Genomic DNA, 22,841 nt, shown 5'->3' on the forward strand with positions numbered 1-22,841 from the left:
TTCCAACCATATGCATTATATACAAAACGGTTACAGACGCTTTTTATAGACCAACTCGTCCGATCCAAGGCAACGTGTTCCTTTAACGCTTAAAGGCAGGGCCTTTAGGAAGGGTAAACGTTTGGTAACCACATGTTTATTTAATCATAAATGTATCCATTCTACTCGTGTATTGTCACAAAATCAAATTACTTGGCGAAATCTGCCTTTTCCATTTTCACTAGACTTAAACTTGTGCAATGGAATAACCCAGCATACTCCAGCCCGTAATTATAATCTGCCACAATGCAGCTACGTTCATCGAGCCTTGTCCAAGGCTCTTAACGCAAGCACCGGCGCGGCCCGCTCTGAATTCGATCACCAGATAGTTGGACGACGAACTGCATAGATACATGTATTAGCACGGTGCTGATGGATACCTGATACAGTACTTGATAGCGTGGGTCGAAGGATGGTTTTTCGAGGTTTTTCAACCTCGTTTTCGGCTTCGTTGTACAATGTTGAAAAAGCATGCTTCGACCCCCACGGTATACTGTATATCATGTACTGCATGCGGTACCGGTGCATGCAGTTCGTCGTCCAACGTGTGATTCATGCTACCTGTTGAATTCAGAGCGGGTGCTTGACAAGGCTATACATTAATCAAGTATTTATAGAATCTTACACTTGACGACAGCAGAATTACTGCAAGGCCGGGATTTCTTCAATCTCAGTCTTCAAATTTCCTAAAAGAAAATCATGTGTAAGAACAAAGGATAACTATTTAAATAATTAAATTAAAAGAATGACAATACAAACCAAATTGACGAACAAAGCTGGTGTTGGGGACACGGTTTGACTCCTCCTGAAATCGATGCATGGTCTATTACCAAACAGGTCTCTCGTTTCGGGGCAAGTTTCGATAGCCGCTCAGGATTTATTATTATTGGTTTATTAAAAATGCAAACATGGCCGAATTGCGGATGCATATATACACCGAGTAAAAATACTGTTACTATTACTATAATTATATTATATAAAAAATATTTAAAAAATGCATTAAAGTTATTAACATACACATTACACAAGGTAGATCAATGGACTTTTACCCAAAGGACGTTGATTGAAAACATTAAATATTCTGGGATAATATTGTATAATACTTGCTTGGTAAAACTAAATCATTGTATTAATTTCACACCATGTACGTTTCACACAGTCAACACTTCAGAAGGGGGAGGTGAGGGTATCCACACTAATTCACATGTGATTGGTCGTCCTTCGTGAATATTTGTGAGTTTGAAAAGCTGCTGTTTGGGTTGGAATCACTTGGTTTTTTAAAATTACCGCCCGTTAATGGTATCACCATGCTCCTTCTGACTATAGGATGGTTTACAGTCTCATGTAAAGATATCAGAGGATTGTAACTATTTTAGAAAGGGTTATGCTTGTTCGCAAACTCAAGAATTGAGATTACCGTTATGACAGACGACTCCCGCAGTTTCTGTGCTGTTACACTTCGGCGCATCCCAGCAATGCGAAGGGCAGTCGGTGATCTTGGCCTCGGAACCATCACATGTAACCCCTTGCATGTACATAGGGCCCTCTGGTTCGCCAAAGTAAGAACCGGTCTTTGCCTCCGTGGCACCAGAGAAGCCTAGCTGTCGACAGACTACCCCAGCATCAATGATATCCCAGTCGGTATCGCAGATTGTACCCCATGTGTCTTTCTTGAACAGCTCAACTCGTCCACTCGTCTTGTTTCCACCTCCAACCAGCCGGATAGTGTCTGCACAAAAAAATATGATGAAAAAAGAAAATCTTACCCCTAAATGCTTGTATAACGTTTATCGGTATAGTGCATTCCGTTATCACCAGCGGTCGATTTCACCAAACTGTTCCTAACTTAGGACTAATCTTAAGACTTAGGACGAGTTGAATCCCGTATCCAAATACGTAGGAAGCAATCAACCCATCCTAAGTTAGGACGGGTTACTCGTCCTAGCTCGAGTTAGGATTAATCCTAGAGTTTCGTGAAATCGGCTGCAGGCGCTATAATGGATGATACCCATGCCTACATCCTTATAGACTGTGGAGGGGTAGCCCTGTTTCAGCCCCATGGCAGGAGTAGGTGGCAACGTGTCTCTGGTGACAGGACAGTTGAATTAGGTCAATAGCCCAAATCATCATCAACAACACTATTCTTCATTTTGTGTACACCTCATTGTGTCCCATTACATTTCAAATAACGTTCTTCTCGAAACTTACCTTCTGCAAAACAACACAGGAAACGTCGCAAAACACAAAAAGGAATAACGTGAAAACGATTTCAGAGAATTAAAATGATATTGTCACAAGAAATGATCTGCAATTTCTTACTTGGTTTACAGACAACTCCAGCTGTACTGTTACAAGTTTGATTGCCATCCCTACAAACAAATGCACAGTCGGATAGATAAGACTCCGTTCCTTTACAGGCGACTCGATCCATCACGATGGGAAGTTCTGTCGCTCCAAAGTATGATCCAATCTTAGCCTCACTTGCTTCTAGGAATCCGAGCTGTCTGCATACAGTAGTCGCATCCTTGAAGTCCCAGTTGGTATCACAAACTGCACCCCAACCACCGTCATGGTAAATCTCGACTCGACCACTAGATGCGTCATCACCTCCCACTAATCGGACGATACCATCTTCAATAAAACAGAACAGAGTCACAATCGTAGACTGTTCGTTATGTTTTATAATAGTATGAATTTTCCCTAAATAAAGTTAGCATTTTTTTTACATTTTAACATAAAAAGACAATATCAATTAAAGCAACAATCATATGTTTTGAGCAGTACCTCTACATCCAAGGACTTCAAAATCCAGGCAAGGAGCGGCAGATGTCCAAGTGAGTGGCAGTATTCTGAGAAATCTGGTTTGCAGTACCTCCGGGAAATTTACAGTCCTTTGTTCTCCACCATTGACATTGCCATTGAACTATAATAGTCAAATTGAGAGGTTTGAGTTTGTTTTGAATGAGTTAACGCTCATTGCGATCCTGCAAATCGTTTTATTGGAAGTTGTAGCCCACTAACTGGTCATTCGTCACCATGTATGAATTGATTCCAAAGCTTCGGGGATTTACACATTAATTGCTTTGTAATGATAGCTGTATCCCATTTCTCACTTTATGCTCTTTGCCTGGTGTGCCGTTTTGTTTCCCGAGTGGCATGGCGAGTGGGATTTCTTAATGTCTATGAACCCGAAGTGGCTAATGAAAAATCATTACAGGTTGCCTTGAAATAAATAGCAAATAACTATTATCCATAATGGTTGGAGTTCTTTCAAACGTTATCGTTTATGCGCGATTGAAACTCACCACTACTTTAACATTCATGAAGCAAACAATTTCAAAGTGTTAATTGTAGAGCGCCATAGAAATGTTTACTATAATTATTATTAACATCAATGAACACAATTCGCAAAACTGTGATTGTGTATTCGTGTTGCACATATCCATTCGAACCACGTACAACCGAAACCCAATTCGTTTGTCGGAATTAAAAAGGTGTTAAAAACGCCAATGCTAAAGGTCTATTTTGTCGATTATTCAATAATGATCTATGACTCCAATAATTAAATAAATATACCAGTGAACCCCCTTTTATAAAATAAAAAGAATGCATTATTAAATAGCAAACTCTTTATACCACAACGACTATTTTAAGAAGACCAATGGGGACTCAACAACTGAACTCAAAAGGATATTGTATTATTACATGTATCGTATCTCCTTCGGTGTCGACTAAACAAGTCCAGCTTTCGGCGCTCCCGTCGTCGCTGTACTGCACGCTGAAAGTTGCCACATATTGAGATGTATGCCCCTGCACAATCAGTCCTGTGACAACTGGATCTGGCAGTCCCAGATCAACTTGAATCCAAGAGTCGGCTGCTGGCTTAGGAATCCAAAAGTTGCTGCCTCCGTTCTCTTGTAAATTAAAACAACAATACATATAGAAATAGTCAATTACGCACCCATCTTAGTGAAAGGACAGGAAGGTAGTCGTGTATGAATATTGGAAATGACAGGAATGTAGTCGTGTATGAATATTGGAAATGACAGGAAGGTGGTCGTGTATGAATATTGGGTGGTTTTTCAACCACCCCGCCCCTGAACTCTTATTCTGATAAGCGATATTTCCCCCCCCCCAAAAAAAAAAAAAAAATAAATAAATAAATAAATAAATAAATAAATAAATAAATAAAAATAAATAAATAAATAAATAAATAAATAAATAAATAAATAAATAAATAAAAAATATATACAAAAAAATATACAAAAATAAACAATAAAATTAAAAAAATAGAAAAAAATATAAAAATAAAAACTTTTGACGTTTTAGGTTTGTTCAATAAGTTGACAAATAATTTGTTGATTGTTTTTGGTAAAACATTTAATAAGACCCTATTTGATCTGATGTTTAAGATGCCTACAATATTTTTGTGTTTTATTTATATATTACATCGAGTACAACACTTTATGTTCCGAGTCACTGCAATTGTAGAATAGGCTGACACTTTTATGGCACTTTATATAAACGGGTTTGAAACAACTTTATATAAAGCATGTATTCAGGACTTGTAAAAGTTTCTATCGTAATATAACAGAGCCTTGAAGGTGTAGATTAGAGATGATTTTGAATCAAGGGGAGATTTCAATGAGCATTCAGCAGGCTACTCTTTCTAAAGCAACACGAACCGATCATTAAGGGAATCAATGTGTGGTGAAGAGGTTTTCAACTAATGGTTTAAACCCAACGAGGCCTGGTTCTTGATAATTATACCGAGACGAAGTCGAGGTAAATTATCAAGAACCAGGCCTCCCCGGGTTTAAACCACTTGTTGAAAACCGATTCAACACATTTTGATTCCCATTCATAAATACGTTTTCGGTCAAAACACATCAACACTTTTTGGTCAAAAAGTAAATTAAATGCACAATTTTTAATTGTTCAACACAAAACCCCTCCAGCCTTGAAATGGTAAGGCCCTCGGGCCGATCGGCTAAACAACTCCTTATAAGGGAATGTTGTGCGCGTCCCGGCCGTTGCTTTCGACCATAGACCTTATCGCAAATACCAATGCGCAAGCGCAGACTGTTGAATGAGGTGCATTGTGGGATATATATGAATCAAATTTGTAATCAGCTAGACCACAATGCACCTAATTCCAAGCTTTACGCGCGCGCCCCAGTATTTGCGAAAAGGTCTATGTACCAATAGACTGTGCAAGTCTCGCGAGAAATTGAACTTCCGGGACCATTGTGGTCCCAACCTAATGGAGTTTTACGTTGGGGAGATTTTGTTCTGTCAATAATTTTAGTTTAACATAAGTTATGACTCTAAAAAGTGAATGTGTTCTTGGGAATGTAAAAATAAGTGATTAAAAACAGAAAAGTAAAATCAATTCAACAAATTAACGAAGAAAACTGAAGAAAAAAACTTGACATCCAGTTTCCGGTTTACTCTAAACAATTAAGAATATTACCCAATTGACGTTCCCATTATCGCTGAACCTATGTGATGATCGCACCAATTGGACGTGATTCACAAACGGGGTTTATTAGAAAAACCATCCAGGTCGATGTCGAACAGCGATCCTCGTCCCGATAAATGTATAATTTTTACGTTAATTTAAATAAAACAATTATTATGTACACGAATTAAAATAATAATTATACAAAAAGTACGTTAAAAATAATAATTTTTAAGAATTTTTTTAACAAATAACAATTTCAATACAGTTTGGTTTTGTACAAAAATATACTTTTTTTCGAATTAAGTTCTCGTTTTCGCTACGTGCGAGACTTGCACAGTCTATAGGAATGACGAAACTGTTTTATAAGCACAGGTACAATCTCGCGTGTCACGCCCATGTTTCAACACTTTTTACTGGTCATAAACAAAGGTTTATACACACCCACGTGACGCGCTCAATAGGAATAGGGAAACTGTCTGAGGTATTTATTAATGTTGTTTGTGATTATTTGCGGCATCGCACACATTTGCAAACAAAATTGCAAAGGTTATTGCGAGTTTCTTTTTGAAGCTTCAGGAGTGTACAAAGATATTTTTGATGTGGGGTTTACCTTCAGGTCCACCATTTAAGTTTGTGTTAATTGTTCATTGCGAACAAAATCATAACAAGATGGTGGTCCACTTACCAATATTAAGTCGAGCGTATTTAGGGAGCCAATTTACGTTATAGTATGAGGATGCAGTTATACTCTCATCAGGAATTTCTTCACTCTCCATTCCCAAGGGTCCACTTGCACAGAGGGGTCCTATTAAGTCGGATAAATAAACACTTGTACGTTAAAGGAACACGTTGCCTTGGATCGGTCGAGTTGGTCTTTGAAGAGCGTTTGTTATAAAAATGCACATGGGTAGAAAGATGTTGTAAAAGTAGAATACAATGATCCACAAAAACATGCCTCGGAATTGCACGGTTTTCCTTTTACCTCGTCGACTATAAGACGGTCGGCCATTTATGGGAGTCAAACTTTTGACTCCCATAAATGACCGTGTTAGTTTGCAAAGTAAAAGGAAAACCACACAATTTCGAGGCAAATGTGGATCATTGTAATCTACTTTTATATAATCTTTCCAACCATATGCATTTTATAGAAAACGGTTACAAGGCGCTTTTTATAGACCAACTCGTCCGATCCAAGGCAACGTGTTCCTTTAATAAAAATTATGTTATTTGTTATAGCAATGACAACTTGTTCTCTTGCACCGATTACCTTGTATGGAATAATGAAAAGAAACACAGAAAGGGACACCTGCCTTGGATCGGGTGAGTTGGTCTATGAAAAACGTTTGAAACCATTTGTTATAATAATCATAAGGTTAGAAAGATGTTTGAAAAGTAGAATATAATGATCCACACAATAATTATGCCTCGAAATGGCACGGCAACGTGTCCCTTTAATTTAAAGAGTCACGACGCAGTTGTGATTTATAACTTCGACACTCGGTGGTTTTAAGAGTGTCATCGTTATAGATCCTGAATAAAGTCTAATTAGTAGCACAAACAAATACAATGTTAAAAACATGGCGATGTAAAAGGTTGACAAATTTTGTGTGGCGGTAACGTTTATATATCCACACATAGATGCCCTAAGGTTTTGCGAAGTTACTGCGAATGCTTCGAGGTAAAGTGAAGTTTCTTGCCTCACAATAGGAAAAACAGCCCGTACAGATTATTGCGTCACCAAATTTCGCATCGCATTTTACATTTGCAGGAAGTATGAACCGGTCATTCACTCCCAAAATGGCACAACCAAGGCTGTATCGTGATGATGACGTCGGTTGTACTGTGTCGATTTGAAGAAATCGCTTCGTAAAAAATAAACACCATAGTAAAAATAAAAAATAAATAATAACAATTAAAATATAGAGTATAAATATTAGAGTATAGTTAAAAAATAAAGTTATTGCGATTTTCAATAATGTGGTCAACCTTGCAAGTCAACAAATCGAATTAAAAGGAAAAAAAGAAAAGAAAAGAGCCAAACACAAACACCGAATAACAACAAAAATACTTCACCTGTTGAATATGGTTCGCGAGTTTCCACACTGCTGATGGGATGGGCCAAAGAAAGTCCTGGACAAGATTGACAAACAAATAGGAAGTAGTACAACAAGGGAGAAAAGTTACTTACTATATATTACGTTAAATAACACCTATTCTTTGAGAGCAAGGGTACACAACACACGAAATATACCCAGCTGCCAGTGGTCGTACATGTATATCCACTTAAAGACACTACAAAGACCGGTCTTCTCACTTGGTGTATCTCAACACATGCATAACATAACAAACATGTGAAAATGTGAACTCAATTGGTGGTCGAAGTTGCGAGCTAATAATACGAGAATAAGAAAAAAAACTTGTCGCACAAGTTGAGTGCTTTCAGATGCCTTGAATTCGAGACCTCAGCTTGAATTCAATTCAATATTTTAGTGAGAAATTACTTCTTTCTCAAAAACTACGTTACTCCAGAGGGCGCCGTTTCTCACAAAATGTTATACTATCAACAGCTCTCCATTGCTCGTTACAAATGCTAACGATTGTGAGTAACTACCAACAGTGTCCAGGGATGGATTTCACATAGAGTTAGGACTAGTCTTCTCTCGAGTTAGGACCAGTTACTCGTCATAACTTAGGACTATCCATGTAATTTGTATATCTCCTAGGACAAGTCCTAAGTTAGGACTAGTCCTAACTCTTTGTGAAATCGACCCCTGTGCCTTTAACCAACAATCGTTCTCATATTTTTTTCTTTCTTTCTTTTTGCACCCTACTTAAAGTGAAAGTTGGCTCTGCTATACCACTCATGGCAGTACAAACGTACTTTCGGTTGTGTAAAGCATTTTAATAATAATTTCACTTCGAACTTAAAATATTGTTGTCATGGTACAAGATGTTAATTTGTATTCCCCCAAATTTGAATTTAAGAAAACGTTTCTGTCAGAAATGTTTCCCATTTAGGGTAATGGCATACTCGCATATACAGGAACTAGAAATATAATTGTGTTGGTTGAAGAGGAAGGAATGATAACTTTTAGATTCTTTATTCTATGAAACGTAAATATTTAACTCACCGATAAGAAGTGCATCCAGCAGCAGCATCGAATTAGCAACAGTAGACATCATGATGGTTGTTAATACAAGAATCGGCTTTTGCAGTACTGCAAATAATTGGGCTCGGCCCTACTTTTATAAGAAACCCCTTTGAACATACAACCACGTGATGATTGGTGTCTTGCCAAAACAAACAAGAAGGATCTAGACTTTAGCTTCATGGAAAATATGTTTGCCAAGGATCACGTCCCGGTTACTGTGAATCCGGGAAGTTTAACCTTAAATAAGGGTCCACTGTTATCTGCAAGATGACATTTCAAGGTTTTATTTTAAAGTGATAACTTGCCAATCACTAAATAGCTTTATGTTGAAACAAAAAAAGATGGAACATCAAGTTTAAGAAATATCATCCTTGTATATACTTTTGTGACATCAATATCAGTTCTATAATTACTTGCTTTTGGGATACAGAAATATGCGTATCAGGTTTTTGTTTTAGTGTTGGGATGTGTGAACCCCGATTCATCTGCCCTCGCAGTGAATGTTTCGCAGGAGTTGCCCACAGTTCAACTTATTCGTTGCGAATTTGTGGCGTCAAAATTCTTATCGCATTCGCAGGAAGAATGAGCTGGACTTTAAGCCTGTGCATGATTGACGTATATGCATTTCGTTTTACATTAAATATTTCAGATGTTTTAGTCAAGAACTGTTTCGATAAATCATACTTGGAGATAGCATGACATTCAGCATGGTGTGTGTGTGGGTTTGTTTCCACATTCAACCGGGGACCTATAACAAAAGGGACAATGGGTCCACGGTTGCTATCACAAAGGAATACAATGGGGTCCCCGATTGCTATCACAAAGAGTTGAACAAGGAGGGTCCCCGATTGCAGGCGTTTCCACACTTGTGTGTGTGTGGGGGGGGGGGGTCTAAAAGCCACATTACAAACACTATTACAAAACAAATTCCCATTCTGTTGATATGTTGATGTAAGTTAGAACTGAGAAGGGGCCACGGGGCCGGTACCCCGATCTAATGCCACACGAACATTGCCTAGATCACAACGGTCATCATTATTGCGTCTTTTTATAAAACTGGTACCAGACTGAAACAGTGAAATTTCTTGTTTGGGAATGGTCCATCTGGTTACTCGATGAAAAACAATGTTATTTATGCGAATTGCGTCTACTGCTTTAAATAGCTAGTAAATTTAAAAGTAGGTTACAATGTGCAAATGGTATTAGTTCGCCGACTTCAAAAACATTTTCTGATTGGTTAAAACGAAACATGCCACTCCGACCACATAATGGAAACACTCGAAATGGTTAATAAGTTTACAATGTGATTTATTACTTGATAGTCAAAAAGTAGGAATGAAGTATAACATGTAATAATTGTTTTGTATGTTTTTCGGTATAGCTAGGGCTCAAGGAGGCATATCATAGAATTTGTCGGTAAGCAGAGCCATGAATTTGGCACAGGGCCCACTTTCATAAAGATGTTTAGCAAGCAAAGTAAGCAAATTGTGCTTACCGTAGCAGAAAAATTTGCGTTAGCATTAAACGCATTTTAACATGATTTTTTCAAGTAAGCAGAAAGTTTTTAGGCCCGCATGCTCGTTCACGATGAATTTGGAATGTTACGTCACTCATGTGCTTACCGCGGGTATGGGATCATTTACCCACTGCTTACGGTCAACAGCTTTATGAAATAGAAGTTCTGCTGTGACATCCAAATAAAACGTCTACATACAGTGTTGAGTGAAAATTAAATGGATTGAAGTTTTAAGTGTACGAAAGGACCAATGAGCCGGAACTAAACACCTTTATCTTGTGGAAGGCACTAAATACTAAACTCCACAGCGGTTCGGCCCAACCAGGTCCCAGTGGTTAGTCCACTCTTATGTAACAACTCTCCCCAAACCTGCTGCTACAAATGTACTTTAATATAGAGGTCTGAAGCAGTGCTTGCATATTTTAAACATGGAAATATAAACAACCAGGTCCCAGTGGTTAGTCCACTCATATGTAACAACTCCCCAAAACCTGCTGCTACAAATGTACTTGAATAATGAGGTCTTAAGCAGTGCTTGAATCTTTTAAACATGAAAATACAAACAACCATGTCCCAGTGGTTAGTCCACTCTTATGTAACAACTCCCCAAACCTGCTGCTACAAATGTACTTTAATATAGAGGTCTGAAGCAGTACTTGCATCTTTTAAACATGAAAATATAAACAACCAGGTCCCAGTGGTTAGTCCACTCTTATGTAAAAACTCCCCAAACCTGCTGCTACAAATGTACTTGAATAAAGAGGTCTGAAGCAGTACTTGCATCTTTTAGACATGAAATAATTAACAACCAGGTCCTAGTGGTTAGTCCACTCTTATGTAACAACTCCCCAAACCTGCTGCTACAAAGGTACTTGAATTAAGAGGTCTGAAGCAGTACTTGCATCTTTTAGACATGAAATAATTAACAATCAGGTCCTAGTGGTTAGTCCACTCTTATGTAACAACTCCCCAAACCTGCTGCTACAAAGGTACTTGAATTAAGAGGTCTGAAGCAGTGCTTGCATCTTTTAAACATGAAAATATAAACAACCAGGTCCCAGTGGTTAGTCCACTCTTATGTAACAACTCCCCAAACCTGCTGCTACAAATGTACTTGAATAAAGAGGTCTGAAGCAGCACTTGCATCTTTTAAACATGAAATAATTAACAACCAGGTCCTAGTGGTTAGTCCACTCTTATGTAACAACTCCCCAAACCTGCTGCATGGAGAATCGTCGCGAACCGTGCCGGAATGTTCCGAGAGCACACGAAAAGTTCCGAACCGCTGTAGAGGTTAGTTTTTAGTTCCTTCCTTATCTTGTTGCAATCATCTTTGTCTGGTCCCCTGTCAACCATATTGATAATGGGTACTGATTAATAAAATCACCAAGAGGACCCAACTATTTTTCTTTCGAGCCTTGGTTTGGTTTGAATGAGAGAAAAACAAGATGCTACAAGATAAAGGTAATAAATATGTACCTTTACTTTAAGCCTCGGTTTGATTGCTTGCTTGTCATTTTGTAAAAACAAGATAGATGCACCTTAGAATGGTAATTAAAGGCAATGGACACTGTTGGTAATTACTCAAAATAATTATTAGCATAAAACCCTACTTGGTAACGAGTAATGGGGAGAGGGTGATAGTATAACTAACGGCTCCCTCTGAAGTGCCATAGTTTTCGAGAAAGAAGTAATTTTCCACGAATTTGATTTCGAGACCTCAGTTTTAGAACTTGAGGTCTCGAAATCAACCATCTAAACGCACACAACTTCGTGTGACAAGGGAGTTTTTGTGTTTCATTATCATCTCGCAAGTTCGAAGACCGATTGAGCTCAATTTTTTTTACAGGTTTGTTGTTTTATGCATATTATGTTGAGATACACTTACTGTGTAGGCTAGTCTTGGACAATTACCAATAGTGTCCACTGCCTTTAACAGGATTACTAACATTGAACATTACTCATATAAAACTGCAGCTATTCAACTTACCAATAAACGCTAGCAAGATGGCTGCACTGAGATAAAATTCTGTACCCGTATTTACTTCAAGCCTCGCTTTGATTGCTTGGTTGTCATTTTTTTTTAAACAAGATGGATGCACCAAAGAAATTTGTCTTGGAAACTGCTATACTTTAAAACCAGTTTTTGTTTTGATTAAACACTCATTGTAGTGATAATTCTCAATTTTTCCCACACGCTGATGAACAAACCATTATAGTTCTTTGCACCATTGACTAGGTGTTGCATGATGGTGTAGTCTTATATAAAGACATCAGCAGATTGTAACTATGTTTCATCAAGGGACAAATTCGTCCCACAAACTCAAATCGCTATCTCTCGTTTCAGGGATGAGATTACACTCTAAAAACTATAGTGTGTGAAGTGACAATCCATTCTTTGAAAATAACAATCATGTGATTTCGACGAAGTTGCAATATTATGAGATATTAATCTTTGAAAATATTAATTTAACTTTTCATAATGTTACTAAAATTCAATAATAATTTTATACAGTTGTGAATGAACGCACTCTTTAAAGGCACTGGCCGGACGCTATTGGTAATACTTAAAAAACTGTTAGCATAAAAACTTACTTGGTAACGAGCAATGGAGAGCTGTTGATGGTATAAAACAAGGTAAGAAACGGCTCCCTCTGAATGAAGTAATGAAGTATTTGAGTTGAGTTCGAGACATCTGCTAAGGTCTCGAATTCAAGCATCTGAAACCACCCAACTTGTGTGCGACAAAGGTGTTATTTCTTTTACTATTCTATTTTATGCATGTTGAGATACACCAGGTGAGGAGACTGGTTTTTGACAATGTACCAAAGGTGTCCAGTGCCTGTAAGGTGTAAATTCAACACTTTGAAGTTTAAAAACTATAGGTGTAGCCTACCTTAAAGGCAGACAACTCCAGCAGTTTCTGTGCTGCTACACTTCGGCGCATCCCAGCAATGCGACGGGCAGTCGGTGATCTTGGCCTCGGAACCATCACACGAAACCCCTTGCATGTACTTAGGGCCCTCTAGTTCGCCAAAGTAAGAACCTGACTTTGCCTCCTTGGCACCAGAGAAGCCTAGCTGTCGACAGACGACCCCAGCATCAATGATATCCCAGTCTGTATCGCAGATTGCACCCCATGTGTCATTCTTGAACAGCTCAACTTGTCCCCTCGTCTTGTTTCCACCTCCAGCCAACCGGATAGCATCTAAAAGAATATATATAAAAAAAAATTATGACGATGTCGATATTTGGGGTATAAGGTTCTTTCTCGAAATTCCTGTAAAAAATAAACTGTGCGCCAAATCATCATCAGCTAAACCTGTGTGACGATATGATGTAATCCTTTACTGTGATGAGAAATACAAATTAGCTCCAATCAAAAGGACTGATGGTATAAATTAACGCAAAACATTGTTAATGTCCTAACACAGAGTCTTTCTCGAAGGTTAAATGACAACACAACACAACACAACATTGTGTTGACATTTGGCTTTCGGGAAAGACTCTGGTAAGGTCGAAACGTCAGACCATTAACCAATTGTTGCACTCTTACTTTTGTACGATAATCTGCAAATGAGTTAGGGTTTCGAGTTGGAACCAACGGTTCTTTTAAGAACCACCCCAACTCGTCACGAGATATCATTACAAGGTGTTGCCGTAAACCTTTACTTATAAACTTAGTTTGTCACTAGAAATTATCTGCAATTCCTTACTTGGTTTACAGACCACTCCAGCTGTGTTTTTACAGGTTTGCACTTCATCCATACAAACAAATGCACAGTCAGCTAGATGTTTCTCCGTTCCTTTACAGTTGACTCGATCCATCACGATGGGAAGTTCTGTCGCTCCAAAGTATGATCCAATCTTAGCCTCGCTTGCTTCTAGGAATCCGAGCTGCCTGCATACAGCAGTCGCATCCTTGAAGTCCCAGTTGGTATCACAAACTGCGCCCCAACTACCTTCATGAACAATCTCGACTCGACCACTAAGTTCGTCATCACCTTCCACTAATCGGACGAGGCCATCATCTTCAAAAGTTACTGTGAATAGTTATCACAATCAAATTGTTCTTTATATTATCAAACAAAGTTGTGCGTTTCCCCAAAGAACGTTCGTTTCACCCGAAGCAATGCCAGCGGGTTTGAGCGGTAAATCGTTTTGTTTATTAACACAAACCATTATCAAACTTGCAGAAAGTTTCGATCAGTAGTTGCATTGCACTTAATTGCTTTATTTTTGTAAAAGCATTTCGTGTTTATAAAACCATTTCGATTGCGAGAAAATGTTTTGATTTGCAGGTGTTTCGGCGGCAAGTACGAGTCGTAGTTTGTGAGGCAAAACGTGTAAAAACGAGGTTGCCGGAGTTAGACAACTATAACGGCAGCATACATCTGATGGCCTTAATGTTTTATTGCTGTCACTGTACTTAGCAACAAAACCTAGACGGGGTTAACAAAGAGTTATGACTATAGTCTTATCTCGACTTAGGACTAGCCTTAAACTGTAAATATCTTCTGGGACTTGACCTAAGATAGGAATAGTCCTAACGCTTTGTGAAATGAGCCCCAGGTTTCTTTACTTCTTTGGAGGCAAAACGTCAATGTTTTACACGATGTCAGCACTTCAAAAATCTAAATAACAACAGAAAAGTTAACAAACAGATCTCAAATTGGGTGACTTTGGAATGCTAGGTGCAGCAGACTTACCCGGTAAATTTCCATTGTTTAAAGAGAGTAGGCATGTGTACATTACCGAAAACAATTGATTTATTTTGTAGGTCTGCTGCCACCTAGCCTCGAAAAAGATTTAGAATTTGAGGTGTCGTAATCAAGCGTCTGAAAGCACACAACTTCATGTGACAAGGTTTTTTTTTTTTTTTTTTCTTTCATTATTATCTCGCAACTTCGATGACCAATTGAGCTCAAATTTTCACAGGTTTGTTATTTTATGCGTATGTTGATAAGACTGGTCTTTGACAATTACCAATAGTGTCAAGTGTCTTTAAAATAAGGTGTTAATTTGCTATTGTGGCGTTAGTTATATAGGTACTATTGTCACATATTCAGTCCTTTAATATCTTAATTATTTTTGACAAAAGAGAAAATATTAGTGACAAATTTAGAACAGACTAAAAGCATACCTTGACACCCAAGAACTTCAAACTTCAGGCGAGGTGACCGATAGTTCCAACTTTGGGGCAGAATTCTGAGAAATCTTGTCCGCTGTACCACCGGGAAGTTCACAGTCCTTTGTTCTCCATTGTAATTGCCATCGAACTGAAATAAACAAGCAATAAAGTGATTAAATGACGTATTCACGCTCAGTGTTTTGATTTCCAACACAAATTTTTGAACATGATTTTTGTACCCACACCCACATGTTCAGAATCATGTGTGTGTGGGCATCTTCAAGATAGCGGGGGTGTAGTAAGTAATAAAATACAATTAAAAACTAAAGATATATTCTAATCTAACTAGAGGCTAGTGTGCCAGGAAGTCTTTTTATCAACAGTGATGTTTTTCTTTCATTATTCTCTTGCAACTTCGATGACCAATGGAGCAATTTTTTTTTGTTATTTTGCGCATGATGTTGGGATACACCAAGTGAGATTACTGGTCTTTAACAATCAAACAAACTTGCCCAGTGCCTTTAAGAAGAAATGAACCCAACACCTGAACTCAGAAGAAGTATCTTACCCGTATGGTTTCTCCGTCGGTGTCGACCAAATCAGTCCAGCTCTCGGCGCCTCCATCGTCGCTGTATTGAACATTGAAAGTTGTAACATGTGCATCTCTGATACCCTGTACTATCAGTCCTGTGACAGCTGGACTCGGCAGTCCCAGATCAACTTGAATCCAAGAGGCGAATGTATATCTAGGAATCCAGAATTCGTCGCCTTTGTTTGGAAAACAGAAACAGTCACATAAGGGGCAGACTTGTAAACACCAATCTTGGTAAATTGCAGAAAGGTACTATAATTCGTAGGCAAATAAAGTTTATGGGTCGTTTGTAAAACCGCACCCGCCCTCGGCCTGATGATTATAAAATTCAACTCTTTTTCTGATAATTTTCTGATATTTTTTGTTCTTGTTAAAGCCACGCACCTTTAAATTGTGTTATAAAACTATTATAAGTGAACTTAGGCCCTATTATATAATTTGTGATGCTCATGACCTTATTCAAAAACAAATTGAGCGCTAACACAACTAAACACTCATTTCCCAGGTTTATATCGCGCGTTCAAAAATGGCAACACGGTCTCCTCCGGCCCTTTTCGAAACCACGGCTTTGGCTTTAGATTCGGCTCCGTTCTGTCGTCTGAAGCCTTGAGCGCTTACGCAAAGCACGCGCAATAATATCGTCAAAACAACCGCGGAGCCAAGATGAGCCGAATCCAAAGTCGAAGCCGTGGTTTCGAAAAGAGCCTATGAACGAAGTTCGAGAGGTTACTCAGTTGCGGTTTTGTTTTTAGAACTTATTCAGTGTCGGATAATTTCAAGTGAAACCAAATATTACCACAGATTACCGAAGGATGTTAAAGGAACACGTTGCCTTGGATCGGCCGAGTTGGTCTTTGAAAAGCGTTCTGTAACCGTTTGTTATAAAATGCATAATGGGTAGAAAGATGTAAAAGTAGAATACAATGATCTATACAAATATGCCTCGAAATTGCGCGGTTTTCTTTTTACCTCGTCGACTAACACGGTCGGGTCATTTATGGGAGTCAAATTTTTGACTCACATAAATGGCCGACAGTGTTAGTTCGCGACGTAAAATGAAAACCACGCAATTTTGAGAGTGATACTTGTGTGGATCGTATTTCTACTTTTAAAACATCTTTCCAACCATATGCATTTTATAACAAGCGGTTTCAAACGCTTTTTATAGACCAAACTCGTCCGATACGAGGCAACGTGTTCCTTTAAACTGGTGTTGATGAATAATGACTGTGAAAAGAGTATAAGTTTTCGTGGTCGACTTACCAACATTAAGTCGGGCATTTATCGGAGGATAAGAAGGGCCGAAGTACGAGGAAGCAGTTATACTATCATCTGGTATCAGTCCACTCTCCATACCCAAAGGTTCACCTGTACAGCTCAATCCTAAACTCGGGATAAATAAACACTCACAAATTTAAAGACATTTGAAGACACTAAAATAACTTGACACGTTTGGTAATTTATTGTCCAGTATGCATAAAATAGAAAATCTGTGAACATTTTGACTCCATTGGTCATCGAAGTTGATTAGCTGCCAGATGCATTTATTTGAGTGAGAATTTACCTCTTTCTCAAGAAAAATATGTTACTTTAGAGGGAGCACGATATTTTATACCGTCAACAGCTCTCCATTGCTTGTTTACAAAGTAAGTGTTGTCATGCCAACAACTATTTTGAGTAGTTACCAATAGTGCACAGTGCCTTTAATATTTAAGAACAAGGGTATGAGAACCACATTATGTGTTATATCAATGACATCTTGTTCCCTTGCACGGATAACATCTGTATAGGAACAAAAATGAATTTGAAGAGTCACGACCTCTCTGTACATAAAGACCTGTTTGAAGGAATATTTCAAGTCGTGAACTTTGCTGAATTTCATTTAAAATGTTCGAGTCATACCCATGACTATATTTAGATTTTAATTGTGTAAAAAAAAATCAATTCGAATTCCCTTATCCAGTGCTTTTCTGAAATATTTGCGAAAAGCTCCGTTACGTAATCACTCATGTAACCTCATGGGAGCTCCAATTTGTTTCGCCGCTTTGTTGCACCGTGGAGGTAAAACAAAGAAAACTCCCATACATGACGTCAAAGCATTGTCATTTTGACGCGCGCTGTCAACGGCAGAAGTGTTTTGTGTTTTTAGTCTTTCAAAACTGTGAGTGTACAATTACCAAAATATTACAAAGTAAACACGTTGTAAACACGATTAGGCCTAAATACCGGTCACCAACAAATTCGCTCAAGTGCAGAGCAGTTTCAATGGGTGTCACCAATATCTGTAATGTCATGAAGTTACTATATTTATTTTATTTTATTTGTTTTTTATTTTATTTTTTTATTTTTTTTTTTTTGGGGGAGGGGGCGGCCTTCTGGGTGTGTGACATTCAACTCGGGTGAAGTGCCTAGGGGGAACGAGTAAACAAAACCATTGTGAGTTGTTTTACAACAAAATACAAACAAAAGGGGAACAAAAGGAGAGCCCCGGTTGGTGTTTGTGGGGTCTGTTGTTTCCTATGGTGGGTTTAACTTTCGCTTTTCTCTTTCGGGGTCTATTGTTCCACTGTGTAAAACACTTGTGTCATGGGATCATGGGACGCGTTTCGCCATGTCATGACATGTGTTTAAAATAAATCCGTAATTCTCGTTAACGAGAATTTATATTGTTTTACTGTTTTCTCAAAAAGTAAAGCATTTCATGGAATAATATTTCAAGAGAAGTATTTCACCACTACCTTCTGTAAACCCTGTAAGTTATTTGTAAATCTGTGAACTTTTTTTTTCTGTACCGAAAGGGTCCAATGGCTTTAAACAAACAATGGACTATTACACTATCATTACCTGTGTAAAGAGGTTCTTTGGAGTCCACACCGCTGATGGTATGAGCCAAAGAGCGTCCTGTGAATAAGATTGATCAAAAGGAAACAGAAAACAAAAGGTGACATTTTCATATTCAACAATATTTATTTCCTCAAACTGACGTCTCACTTCACTTCAGGAAAGGTTGTGAAAGTGTGAAATCAACACTAAAAATGAGTTTTCAACGCTTCCTGGTGGTCTACTGGCTGCAGACCGGTGTCGCATGCAGTTATGTCCTCTATGCAATACTATCCGGAGGTAATTATTGCATATGCAATAATGTCCGCCGGGCGGTTTTCATATGCAATCGTGTCCGCCCGGACGCTGCTGCATAATGCAATTGTGTCCGCCCGGACACATTTGCACATGCAGTTGTGTCCGCCCCCCGTGCAAAACCGTCCTTGGTCGACGGAACGCTTTCGCCATTTTTTTTTTACAAGCTAAGTACATGTCATGAATGACATGGGAAATGTTCGGCCGTTGGGTATTCGCTGCAATCATAAAATACGTGAATATACATAGGTTTAGTGCATGTACGCTCGCTTACGCGCGCACATACATACTCATGTGCATGTCCGCCGGACGTTTTTTGCATAGCCCCGGATACGATTGCATATGCAAAAGTATCCGGAGCGAACAGTATTGCATGGCGGACACAATTGCATGTGACACCGGCAGTGCAGTCGTGTACATCTGAGTCTGACAATAGACTTTGTTCCAAGTATATGGTTGGTTTTGGTCTACCCGACAGCCAACACATCATTGCCAGAAATAGCGCCCTCTTGCAGATTAACCTTCGTCATTGGCCTGCGAGTTGGAGTGTGTGATAACAAATCTGCAGGGGGGGGGGGCGATTATGCGTGGCTCATGTAGAGAAATAACCTCAGTCTCAGACTTGAATTTAAATCTAACCTGACAAGGGCGGTGCATCACAGGGTTACAGATCAAAATCAAAGGCAAACAATTATTCATAAACACCTCATGACAGTTTCACTATTCCTATTAGTGGAGAGCGCGTCACGTGGGGGTATTTAAACGGTTGATAATGACCAGCTTGAGCTCTGTTTATAACCGGTTGTAGTCGGATACTACACGCTAGTATTGGTACAAGACGTTTCTTGATACGGGCAATACGGGCGCTGTCGGTGAGTTGGCTGCGCTGCACTGCGTGTCAAAACGAGAACGTCTTGCACCAAGACAACAACGCGCAAGAACACACGGACGTCGTACATACAAAGCTCAAGCACGTCGGAAACGGATACGTTTTACAAAGTTTCTTACTTTATTACGCCTTTTTTTAACAAGGCATTTATGAATAAGAATAAAAGAGTAGTAACTCGTTTTGTAACGGCCGTTTAAAACCTTTCAGGGTCGTTGCCGTGTGATAAAGGCCCTCCCCTTCGGCTCGGGCCATCACACGGCAACCTGCCTGTTTTAAACGGCCGTTAAAGAACTCGCCGCTATCCTTTTATTTCCTTATTTATTCAATTAAAGTAGGTTCGTAAAGTGTTCCCAAAAACAAGCTCAGTTGTGGTTATGTCAGTTTTAATAAATAACCAAAACATTTGTATCTGAGAAGCGTTACTGCAGTAAAAGCTCTTAAAGCAAAGTTTTCTTTCAAGACCATATGATATTAAAGGAACACGTTGCCTTGGATCGGACGAGTTGGTCAAAACAAAAGCGTTTGTAACCGTTTTTTATAAAATGCATATGGGTAGAAAGATGTTGTAAAAGTAGAATACAATGATCCACACAAGTTTGCCTCGAAATTGCGTGGTTTTCCTTCTACTGTGCGAACTAACACGGTCGGCCATTTATGGGAGTCAACATTTTGACCCCCATAAATGGCCGACGTGTAAGTCGACGAGGTAAAAGGAAAACCACGCAATTTCGAGGCATGTTTGTGTGGATCATTGTATTCTACTTTTACAACATCTTTCTACCCATATGCGTTTTATAAAAAACGGTTACAAACACTTTTCAAAGACCAACTCGACCGATCCAAGGCAACGTGTTCCTTTAATACCATTAGTCATTTGTATGTGGACACTTACAATTGATATGCATACGCATTTAATATGGATCCATGCTCCAGGAGTTACGTAAACCTTTACTTACCAACTAGAAGTAAATTTAGCAGCAGTATTGAACGAGCTACAGTAGCCATCTTGAAAATTGTAAAGACTGAAATTTCAGCTATCGCAGGAACAAACTAAAGAGCACGTCCCGTCCTTACAACATATCGTACTCAATGGTCACGTAGAAAAGAGTTTCAAATCATGCTGTCAAAAGTACGAGTGAGTGTGAATCCAACGAAAGTTTAGCCTAAAACAATGGCCGGAAAGACCAGGTCAGTTCCTCTGTTTGATGAACCTGGACGTTTCAAGGTTTTACTTTAAAGTGAAAGTTACCATTTCTACAAAAGGTTTTATGTTGAAAAACAAAATGAAAAGAAACATGGAACTTTGAAGTGGGTTCTGTTTGAGGATTCTAATTATAATGTTTAGAAATTATAAAATTGTATGATGTAATCTTGATTAGAATGACAAGACAAGTTCAATAATAAATGATTAATAAATGAACTCGGATGAGGACCTTTTGCGAGCACTATAGTCGGTTATATAGTGTCCAGCTATATAATGCTTGATTGATGCATGCATTTCGGTTTACAGTAAATTTTTCAGATGTCATCTTCATAATAATGAAGAGACAAGTTCATTAAAAATGATTACAAAAGGAACTCGGATTAGGATTTTGGGATGTAGAGGCGTGCACTATGTCGGTTATATAGTTTAATATATAATAGTTTATTGATTTTAGCGTTTCGGTTTACACAGTAAATGTTTCAGATGTTGGTTCAAGCTTTTAAAACTGTTTCGATAAATCACACTTGTGGATAGTGTGGCCTTGGTGTGCGATGCGATCATGAAGTCAAATAATCCTACCTCCATGGTCAAACACAAGAACTTCATTTCCGTTGATGTGAGTAAGAATTTTACGACAAGGGCCACGGGTGCAATATTTTTCTGCACTATGCAATTGCCACTGTCGTAGTTCTTTTCAACGGGGAAGGGGGATCCTTGAAAAAAAAACATCAGGAAAACTTTACAGGATGACAATGCTATGATGTGCAGAAATGTCCCATTGGGTCGATCCCCTGATCTAACGCCACACTCGTCTTGTCAACACCACGATCATCACGATTGGTTTATTGCGTCTTTTATTTAAACCGGTACAAGACTAAAACAGTGACAATTGGAATGTTCCATGCGATGGGACTTGGTGAAAATAACTTTTAATTATTTATATGAATTGCGTCTACTACTTTAAAGCAAGAACGGAAACAAAAACGAAGGTTTGATTAAATGTCACCTTTGAATTGATGTTCCGAAGGTAGGAAGGATGTGCAAGAACACAATAAAGTACAGTTCCTGTGCCTATTTGTTATGTATGTTTGTATGGCAAGGGCTCAAGGGCACAGCTGTTTAGCTAGCAACCGCGGGAGCGATCAAATGGTAGTAACTTTTGTCTTTTAATGTTATTTCACGGTTTAAACCATCAGGTGTGTGGTACATGCTGGAAACAATTTATTATGTGAACTCCGTTCTTTCCAGGTATCTGCAGGGAATGTGTGGAACGGTCTGCCACATTACATCAGATCCATCCATGGAGACAACAGACATTTCAAAACAAACTGGATTGTTTTAAGTTTTTCTTGATCTTGACACCGCTGGAGGACAACAAAATAGGAAACTTTTGCACTGAAGCAATGAGCACTTGTGTGGATACCGGCACTGAAAAAAAGCATTATGATCCCATGATCTGAAACGGAAGTCACATTGTTTTTTGTAATGTTATTTTTATTTTGCTCAGCGAGTTGAACCCGATTAAGGGTAGCGACAATTTCTTTGACGGCCGTTTAAAACCGGCAGGGTCGTTGCCGTGTGATAAAGGACCGAGCCGCACGGCAACGAGCCATGCAAGGTTTTAAACAGACGTTTAAGAACGAGTCACTACTCTGTTATTCCCATCCCTAAATATGCGCTTTTGTTAAAAAAAGTACAAAAAATGTTCAATCCATGTTT

General features: G+C 38.7%; 1 protein-coding gene across 1 annotated transcript; it reads right to left on the minus strand.

Annotated features, from left to right (window-relative positions):
- Positions 1-8: 8 nt before the first annotated feature.
- LOC139954139 (uncharacterized) lies at positions 9-21,036 on the minus strand. The gene is made up of 12 exons (XM_071953820.1): positions 20,875-21,036; positions 18,739-18,795; positions 17,158-17,277; positions 15,871-16,070; positions 15,315-15,450; positions 7,577-7,633; positions 6,185-6,308; positions 3,745-3,940; positions 2,824-2,962; positions 2,359-2,670; positions 1,457-1,768; positions 9-725 (listed from the first exon to the last, which is right to left on the minus strand). Exons 1-12 carry the CDS (start codon positions 20,921-20,923, stop codon positions 682-684), a joined length of 1,746 nt encoding a protein of 581 aa, XP_071809921.1. The 5' UTR covers positions 20,924-21,036; the 3' UTR covers positions 9-681.
- Positions 21,037-22,841: the final 1,805 nt, after the last annotated feature.

This window comes from Asterias amurensis, chromosome 2 (genome assembly GCF_032118995.1).
Source record: "Asterias amurensis chromosome 2, ASM3211899v1".
Classification (NCBI taxonomy): domain Eukaryota; kingdom Metazoa; phylum Echinodermata; class Asteroidea; order Forcipulatida; family Asteriidae; genus Asterias; species Asterias amurensis.

Bases quoted from the DNA above. Each gene is read 5' to 3' on its own strand.
- LOC139954139 (XM_071953820.1), bottom strand. From the start codon at position 20,923: ATGGCTACTGTAGCTCGTTCAATACTGCTGCTAAATTTACTTCTAGTT. The intron at 7,634-15,314 runs GTATGCTTTTAG...AATCTTGTCCAG, and splicing joins TGAAGTTCTTGGGTGTCAAG to GACTTTCTTTGGCCCATCCC. The intron at 6,309-7,576 runs GTGAAGTATTTT...CCGACTTAATAG, and splicing joins TCGCGAACCATATTCAACAG to GACCCCTCTGTGCAAGTGGA.